Genomic DNA, 8,792 nt, shown 5'->3' with positions numbered 1-8,792 from the left:
ACGATGCTTGCTTGGCCAGTAGCAACCTGCTTCTACCGCATCTCCCATGCAGGTACTGAGTGGGGAGGGTCCTTTATGAAAGCCCAGTTGGGGAATTCTGGGAGTTTATGTCCAGAAGTCTTAAAAGTTCCCACGTTTGGACACCCCTGCTTTAGTTCAACTCAAGGCACACCCTCCCACACTAGGGATCCGGGCAGGGAGAAAAGATTCCTAGGATTAATGGAGAGATGAAGAGCAGCCAACTCTCATCGTTGGCAGACGGCTGATGAGGGGATCCAGGAGCCGACTTCAAGCCCCCCCTCCCTTCCATTTGTTTTGCTGCAGCACTCCGGGGGCTTCTCCTGGTCTTGTATCTGGGTGCGATGCTGGCTTTATACCTGGCCCCCCTGGGCATCGACTCACCCTGCTTCCTGGAGCAGAGCCAGCTTCCTCCCAAACCGGCTCTGTTTGGGCACCGGGGGGCTCCCATGGTAAGTCCCTGCCCCTCCGCTCCACACCGGCCCTGGAAGGAGGCCGGCCGGGCTCCCAGGAAGGAGACCCTGCAGAAGCCCTTCAGGAAGCTGGGATATCTGGGGGGGGGGGCTTCTCCAGATCCCTGGGAATTGTACAATGCAGAGCCTGAACAACAGCGAAGCACCAGCTGGAAAATGGTCAAGTTCCTGGATGAGTTTTTCTGTAGTTTAGGGGGAAATGGGGTCTGCCTTCATCTATCTTCCCCAGATGTGTCAGAACTCACTCTCTATGATCCCAATGTCTAGACTGGGAGGGACTGGGGGGTGGGGGAGTTGAAACCCAACATACCTGGAGTGCACCAGGTTGGAGAAGCTGCTTGGAGATCTTCCTCCTGAAAACAACGGGGCCTGTTTTTCAAGACAGATGTGTCCTTAAAACCGCAGCAGCTTTTCCATGCTGACTTGCTGAGATTTTTCTGCTTTTCCTCTTGGATTAAATGGTACAGGCGGGGAGGCGGGGTGGACTAGAAGATCCTACCAACTCGGAAAGACATTAGGAAGATGTCCCAGCTCCACCTCTTTTTCCCGAGAACCTCCCCGACCTGTCCGGATGGCTCCATCTGCAAAACGATCTGTGGAACTCCCTCCTGGAGAACTGGGTGGTGGGTTCCACAGGCTCTGGCTAGGGTGGTCTCAAGGAGGGGTTCCCAACCACCACCAACAACAACCCTGCTTCACCATCATTTCTCCTCTCTCCAGCTGGCACCAGAGAACACCCTGATGTCCTTCCAGAAGGCCATCAGTTGTGGCCTCAGTGTCTTAGAAACGGATGTCCGGGTGAGGTAAGGGACAGGCTGAATGCAGGTGCTCCCTCATCCCACCCACCCACCCCCCAGGAAAGAAAGATCCGGGATCCAGGCGTTTCCTTCTTCTTTCACTCCAGTGCCGATGGGATCCCTTTCCTCATGCACGATGAGACTCTTTTACGGACCACAAACGTCCAGGAGATCTTTCCCACCCAAGGCCACGCCAAGGCCACCGCCTTCAACTGGACGCAGCTGCAGCAGCTGGATGCAGGCAGCTGGTTTTTGCAGGTGAGAGCAGGATGGGATCCAAACAAGGTCTGATTGGGTTTTGGTTGGGCTGAGCATCTGGCTCTTTCATCTGGATTTGGTTGATTTGGGCAGGAGGGGGGGAACCACCTTGGATTCTGTGGGGAATCCCTGTTAGGGAACATCTGGGTGAGAAAGCAGCTGGAGCAGGGCCTGGGTCCTCATTGTTACACCCATAGCCACTCATGAAGGGCAGAGGTGGGTTCCTACCAGTTCGCACCTATTCGGTAGAACCGGTTCGTCAAATCTACCGAACCGGTTAGAAGAGGTTCCACCAGTGGACCCGGAAAGCAGGCCACACCTACAGAAGAGGTTCCAAAGTTTTTTTGAAACCCACCACTGGTCCTTGGATATGATTATTCTACACTATCATGCTCCTATTTATAAAACTCAGTGCCTCTGTGAAAGGTAAGGATGACTACTGCGTTTGTGGTGCAATCAGAACATTGCGTGTGTTGAAGTTGTTTTAACGCAAAGCAAAGATGCCTTTTAAAAAACAAGTTTACATCCTATTCTTATGCATGCCAGTGCTGTGTGTGAGGTAATTTAAGGTGGTTCTGACAAGTGTCATCGGCATCTTCATATCCGGTCACATGGGTGGCAAGCCACTCCCACAAAGGAGGCCACACCCACAGAGTAGGTTCGAACAATTTTTGAAACCCACCACTGATGAAGGGGCTTGTGGCTGAGGTCCTTACTCTTGGGAGAAACCTTCCACGCTCTTCTTAACTCTTTGGCCTCCAGAAGTCTCTTTTTCCGCAAATAGGAATCTCGTTTCTCTTGCTACTCACACCTAACAATTGAGGAGGGGGAGATAGATCCTCCCCTCTGGCAAACCCACAGGTCTTTTTTGCCAGAAATGCGCACGCATCTCGGGGGTGTTGGGACTAATGGACGGGCCAATTTAAGCCTCTTCCATGATGGGAAAACCTCCGATGTACTCTGAGAAGCTGGATTTGCACGGAGAGCCCAGAAGCCCCTTCAATCCCAGGGAGTGATTTGACCTGGGTTGCCATACAGCCGCCGGGCTCACCGCCTCCCTTCCCTCTGCCAGAAGCACCCCTTCCCTACAGCCTGGAGCCTCTCCGAGGAAGATGCGGCCGAGGCCAGGAGGCAGCGCGTTCTGTCTCTGAAGGAGCTGCTGGCCGAGGCCAAGAGGCACCGGGTCTCCATCATGTTTGATCTGATGCCACTGGAAGACCCCCACTACAAGCGCCTGGTCAACATCACAGTGGAGACCATCCTCAAATCGGGCATCGACCAAGAGCTGGTGAGTTTTCCCTGTGGCGAGAGAAGGCAAGGCCATCTTCTAAGATGCCCCCAAACGTGGAGAGCTTACGAGGCCGGAGAAAGGGACGATGTGGGTCCCCTTGAAAATGTGACTCGGGGACAGTCTTATGCTACCTCTCCCCTCCAATCCGTGAGCCTGGAAAGGAACATGACCCAAGTCAGATCTGCCCCAGTTCCAAATAATCGGAGCCAGGCCCTCCTGCCTTAGTAGTATACCTGTATTTTTCGGAGTATAAGACGCACCAAGGTTTTGAAGCGACAAATTACAAAAAAAAGGTTTTTGCACTCTGCAAACCTCCCCAAAATGGCCCATTTACACAAAAACAAGCCCTTTCCCCCCGCACCCCAAAAAGGGCATGAATAGCCTTTAGGAGGCTTGTAGAGTGCTCCTGGAGGGGCAAAAATGAGCAAAAACGGCCCGTTTTTGCTCATTTTTGCCCTCCCCAACCCCCAGGAGCACTCTTAAAGTCTCCTAAAAGCTATGCACGGCCATTTTGGTGAAGGGACGGGGTTTCAGGAGGCAAAAAAAATGCTATATTCAGTGTATAAGACGCACACAGATTTGCAGCCTCTTTTTTAAGGGGAAAAAGGTGCGTCTTATACTCTGAAAAATACGTTATTTCCAGTTCCTGGAGCCATTGTGGTCCTAGAACTGGAGATACTCCCAGCCCTACAAACAGTGAGTAGGCCCGGCTACATCCTCTCTCTTCCCCGACCCAGATCCTCTGGCTGCCTAATAAGTTTCGGATGGATGTGAGGCAGTCAGCACCCAGGTTCCAGCATATCTATGGCCTGGAAAGTTTGGACAACAAGACCGGAAAATTCCCACGAGTCAACCTGGCTTACCAAAAACTGAGCAGCAGAGAAATCAGGTTAGAGCTGGGAAGGGCAGTTCTTTCTTGGTCTGGTCAGGGCACATCCTGGGCACATCTAAGGAGGGGGGGAGCTTTATACAACTGTATCTTTCAATCCCAGCTCAGCTTTTATGAAGGCGGATAGTTGGGAAATGCGTCAGGTATGGAAAGTAAAGATGTCCGAAGCCCCACCACCACCATCACCACCGATTGACCAATGGGATGGGGGGGCTCAAGCAGAGCAGGGGGCTCAACGTAACTTCCCTCCACCCCCCCACCCTCAACAACCAGTTAGCAAAAGGAGCAAAGCAACTGGAAAGAGACTGTGTCGCCTTCAGATTCCTTGTTGCACAGGGAGGCTACAAACTCCCAAAGGCTGGGATTTCGTAGCTGCAGCCTTCCCGAAGCCCTTCCATGCAAATTGTTTGCTATTATGGGTTGGTACTGACCGTGACCCGACAAATGCGCGCATGACAAAAGCGCACCGACAAAACCGCAGCGAGAAAACCGCGATGTCATAAACACACCCACAACAACGCGCCCACAAAACCACGCCCACAAAAGCGTGATTAGGGTTAAGGGTTAGGGTTAGGGTTACGTTCAGGGTTAGGTTTGGGGTTATTACATTGTTTTCCCGTTGTTTGTTGAAGGCGCGCTTTTGTCGGTGCGCTGTTGTCGGTGCGTTGTTGTGGGCACAATTTCAACATCGCGGTTTTGTTGGCGCGCTTTTGTTGTGCGCGCATTTGTCGGTGAACCGGTACTGACACCCCTGGCTTTATTGGCAACCCCTCCCCTCCCCTTCTGCAGGGAATACCACCGTAACAATGTCTCGGTCAACCTGTTTGTGATCAACGCTCCATGGCTCTTCTCCGTCCTGTGGTGCGCTGGGACAACTTCGGTCACCACCAATGCCTGCCAAGTGCTTCAGAAGATGCAGCATCCCCTCTGGCTACTGGTAAGACCACTGGGGAGTGAGTGGGGGGAGGGCTACTGCTGCATCTGCTGAAGCCCACTCTGAATTCCTGGGAGGAAAGGGCGTCGCCCAGCCAGCAGCCCACCCTGATCTGCCACCCGTCTTCCTCCCAGCCTCGTGCCACCTATCAAATGATCTGGATTGTGGCCGACTGCGTCTCCCTCCTGCTGGTTCTCTCGGCTTTCTTGCTGCTGAAGTGAGTACCAAGCGAGCAGAGATGAGAGAATAGGCCTTTCCCCAGCTTGCAAGCTCCGTAGAGTTGTGTCTTCTCAAGGAAGGGGCGTGGCTGCTACCATCCCCTTTATGGAGGCTTGCCAATGCGCTCAGGGGTTAGGTCTGCACTTGGTGCTGGGTCCCAGCCTTTCGACTAGAAGGTGGAAGAGAAGCACCTCCCGAAATCTTGCTCGGGGACCGAGGGCACCGTCTCGCCCTGGGCAGTTTAAGATGTGTGGACTTCAACTCCCAGAATCCCCGGAGTTGAAGTTCTAGGTTCAGAGTTTCAATTCCCAGAGTTGAAAGTTGCGCACCTTAAAAGTGGCCACGGTTGAGAAAAACTTGGGTTTCCGTGGGACTCGAGTTTCTCGGGTGGGGTCTTTTCGTCTTTGAGAGAAGTGCTGTTGTGCACTTGGGTGGTGGAGAACCGCACGACCTGGTCCAGATGTGCCACAAGCATTCAGAAGGACCCTGGTTGCTCCCCAGCTGCCCGTCCAGGTGCCGAGAGCGCTGGGGAACAGAGAGGTTCACTTGACGTAATTCTGACATGATTTCTCCCCCCCCCTCCCCACTTCTTTACAGAAGACGGTCTCGGAAAAAGGACTCGAGAGGTAAAGCTGCTGGTATTTTGGTATAACTGTGTAATTTCCACTCTGTGATATAGAAACAAAATGCCACTTTGGCCCACAGCAACTGCACAGGTGACCAAGGAAGAGGATATAAACAAGGGTCTCCCCGGCATTTGGGGGGGGGGGAGGAATCAGAACTTTGTGGAGGTTTGCTCCATTCTCGTCTCCGCGAGCATCTTCAAGCAAGGCTTGTTGTTCCTTGAAGGAACATGGCTTCCCCTAAATGCGGCTTCCTCTGTACAGTCCCACCTCTGCTCTGCCCCCCCCAAAAAAGGCGCAACGGAGTCCAGCGGAAGCCGGCCAGCCCCTCACAGCCGTCTCCTCCTGCCTGCAGGTTCCAGCTCCGATGTGCTCCTGACAAAGATCCACAGCCTCTTGTCCGAGTGAGGTTGAAGCGGTCAGAAGCTCTGGGCTGTGCCCCTCCCCCCCGCAACTCGCTAGTCTTGGCAGGACTCTCCTCTTTCAAACGCTTCGCTGGGAAGGAACAGGCCGTCCTCCGTGTCTGGTGTCTGCTGGCAGCGGCTGCTGGGATCCATTTCAGGGGCCTCTGTTGCACAGCCCTCAAAAGGAGCAGCTAGCAGGCTGCGTGCTGCATTTCGTCTTGGAGAGCCGAACCCGGAGCCTTCCCACATCCTGGAGCTACTGCTAGAGCTTCAGGAGAGAATTAGGGAGCTACCGCCTCTCCTGCGGGACACGGTTTCTTGATGGGGGGGGCTGGGAGGGATGTTGGAAGTGCCCAATAAAGCTCTTTGTACAGGCTGGGAAACCCGGAGCTGCTGTGACGACTTCTTCCTCTCCCAGGCGGCCCAAATAAAGCAGGAGGGGTGGGGGACGGACGGCACCCTTTCAATGCACAGCTGCCCCCGTGTTCCACCTCTAGCGGCTTCCTGGCCCAGCCTGTGTGCTGGCCGTCTAGCTGAGTTCAGAGGCTCCAGGGTGGGGAAAGCAGGCTAACCTCACGTGAGTCAGGGGTCTTGGCCCCAACGGCTACATTCCTTCCCGTGTGGAAGTGTGTCGGATTGCAGGTTCAGCCCCGAGGTTTTTTCCAGGAACAGCCTTCAACGGCAGAGCGTGCAAAACAACAACACCCAGCAGGCGAGTGCCAGAGGCTGCTTCTTTTAGGAACAAAGTGCTACCTTCTGTCTTGCGTGTTAATAATTCACTTTTTCTTATTAAAAAAACCGAGCAGCCGCTCTTTTGCTTCAAGCGGTGATGATGTAACAGGAAGTGAATTTATACTGATTTTAAAATGGACTGGGGTCAAAAGGTTCACAGAAATTGATTGGGAAAACTCTAGTTGGGCGAGGTGCCTCGTGACAGGTGATCTCTTTATTCCAAGAAAAAGTGTGCCTTGTTCTAAGAAATATTTAGCAGCCCGGCATTCAAACGGTATCAATCAATCTATTAACTCGTGAGTCAGGCGGAGAAAGTTCATTCAGGTAGCAGCCTTAATTAGAAAAATTAGGGACCTGAAAATGGAGTAATTGGAAGCACACTGCTTCTAGCGATAAAACGTACCCACATACCAGCATAAGCCAGTTTATATGGAACCCGGAAAACAGGAAAATCTCTCTTAGCCAAGGGCCTCCTGCCCCAAGAATTTCCTCCAGGGCCAATGTGGCTGAAAGCTCCCAGCATGCACCAAGAGCTTTGCCAGAACAAAGCAGGAAAGCAAGGCCACCAGGCACATTTCACCACAATGGTTATACCTCACCTGAGCCGTGAACCCTGGTTGCAAACCCCCAACGTTCAGCTCACGTGGGCCCCAACCCAACAAAGCTCACTGCATGAGGGTGAGCAGCTCTTCCATTATCAGGAACAATGCCCAGGAACCCACAAACCACCAAGGAAATGGGGAGCAACATGGACCTGCTGTCATGAGGGCCGATAACTTGTAGGGGCAGTGCTTGCTCCTACCCTTCTGTCCAAGGGGGTCAGTCTCTTGGCTATTTAAGCTTTCCTGCACTGCAACCCTCGACCAGCAGGGGGCACTGTCTCCGATTCAGCAGGAAAACCAGTTTGTCCAGAAGAGAAATGTTGGGGTCTTTCCATTGTTTCTCTGGAACTGGAAATGTTAAGTCACTGAATCCAGGACTTTCTAAGTGAAACGACGCAGAGCCTTGAGCTAAGGGAGAGAGGCAGAGGTCCCTTCTGTGATCTCCAGAACATCTGGGGGATTCCCAAAGGCCCAGAGGTGGGTTGCTGCCAGTTCGGCCTGGATCGGCCAAACCGGTAGTAGCAGTGGCCGGAGGCTCCCACCCACCCGGATGCTTCTGCACATGCCCGAACCGGTAGTAAAAAAAATCAGCAACCCACCTGTTCCCTGCCAAACCTCTCTTGCAGACTCTCAATGGGAAGCACAAGACGGGAGACGGAGGATTATAAAGGTTTATTTGTCACATTTTGCCCTCCAGCAAATCCACAAAAATTGGGGGGAGGGAGGCTGGGGCAAGGGTGGGGGAGAGAGAGAATGCCTGGACAGAGATCCTGTCGCAGGAGGGGACAGAGCCTTTATTTGGGGGGGGGGAGTCAAGCCCTGGGGGGAGGTCCAGCAGCTCCTCTCTAGGCCCCCCCAAGGGACAGGCAGAAGAGCTCCAACCCCACACTAGGCACACACACCCCTCATTCTACTCTGGAAAGAGGCCAGCCGACGGTTCTTCCTCAGCCAGGCCCAGATGAGAACCTCCAACCCCCCACCCCCCCCAGGCTTTGGGGACCCCAAGGCAAAGCCAATCTCATGCAAGCAGAATGGATGTCTACCTGCAGGAAGGCACCCTTGGATCCCTGCCAACATCCTGGTGGAAACAGCTCATCAAGCCCCCAATATCCTCGCCTATCTTGTCCTGCATCCCATCGCTCAGGCCACAGAAGCCACGTTATTGCCTTCATCTTCCCTTCAGAGGAGAAAGAGGCTCTCCTTGAAAAGCAGGGGACCCCAAAAGCACTGGGGGGGGAGGGTGTGCAGCAGGGGAGGTTCCTCCTTTACACAGGGCAGAGATGACTAAAAGCCACGACAATTAGAGCAGCTGTTAACGGGGGAAATTAGAGGCCTGCAAATCTTTACAGACCGACAACCCCCCCCCCCTCCCACCGCCCGATATTCAGATTGCGACTTACATCTTTCTCTCTGGTCCCAAAGGTGCCTCCCCCCCCCCCCCCAAAGGCAACTGGGCTTCCTTGGTTTTCTCCTTGGAAACATTTCGCTTGCCATCCAAGAAGTTTCTTCAGAACCGAAGAAGTTTCCGGGATGAGAAGCGAAATGTTTTCAA

General features: G+C 53.5%; 1 protein-coding gene across 2 annotated transcripts in view; it reads left to right on the top strand.

Annotated features, from left to right (window-relative positions):
* The window catches only part of GDPD2 (glycerophosphodiester phosphodiesterase domain containing 2), a 15,986-nt gene extending 7,277 nt beyond the window's left edge, over positions 1 to 8,709 (top strand). For both annotated transcript variants that reach the window (XM_032228195.1, XM_032228194.1), the window contains exons 7-16: positions 1 to 52; positions 325 to 470; positions 1,212 to 1,294; positions 1,396 to 1,546; positions 2,619 to 2,834; positions 3,575 to 3,726; positions 4,516 to 4,663; positions 4,795 to 4,877; positions 5,477 to 5,505; positions 5,858 to 8,709. The exon at positions 1 to 52 is cut by the window's left edge and continues 42 nt beyond it. In XM_032228195.1, coding sequence (XP_032084086.1) covers positions 1 to 52; positions 325 to 470; positions 1,212 to 1,294; positions 1,396 to 1,546; positions 2,619 to 2,834; positions 3,575 to 3,726; positions 4,516 to 4,663; positions 4,795 to 4,877; positions 5,477 to 5,505; positions 5,858 to 5,910 — 1,113 coding nt within the window. In that variant the 3' untranslated portion in view covers positions 5,911 to 8,709. The remainder of the gene's footprint in view (positions 53 to 324; positions 471 to 1,211; positions 1,295 to 1,395; positions 1,547 to 2,618; positions 2,835 to 3,574; positions 3,727 to 4,515; positions 4,664 to 4,794; positions 4,878 to 5,476; positions 5,506 to 5,857) is intronic.
* Positions 8,710 to 8,792: the final 83 nt, after the last annotated feature.

This window comes from Thamnophis elegans, chromosome 12 (assembly GCF_009769535.1).
Source record: "Thamnophis elegans isolate rThaEle1 chromosome 12, rThaEle1.pri, whole genome shotgun sequence".
Lineage (NCBI taxonomy): Eukaryota > Metazoa > Chordata > Lepidosauria > Squamata > Colubridae > Thamnophis > Thamnophis elegans.
Note: the sequence above shows the minus strand (reverse complement) of the source record. Positions and strands in the feature narration are given on the sequence as shown.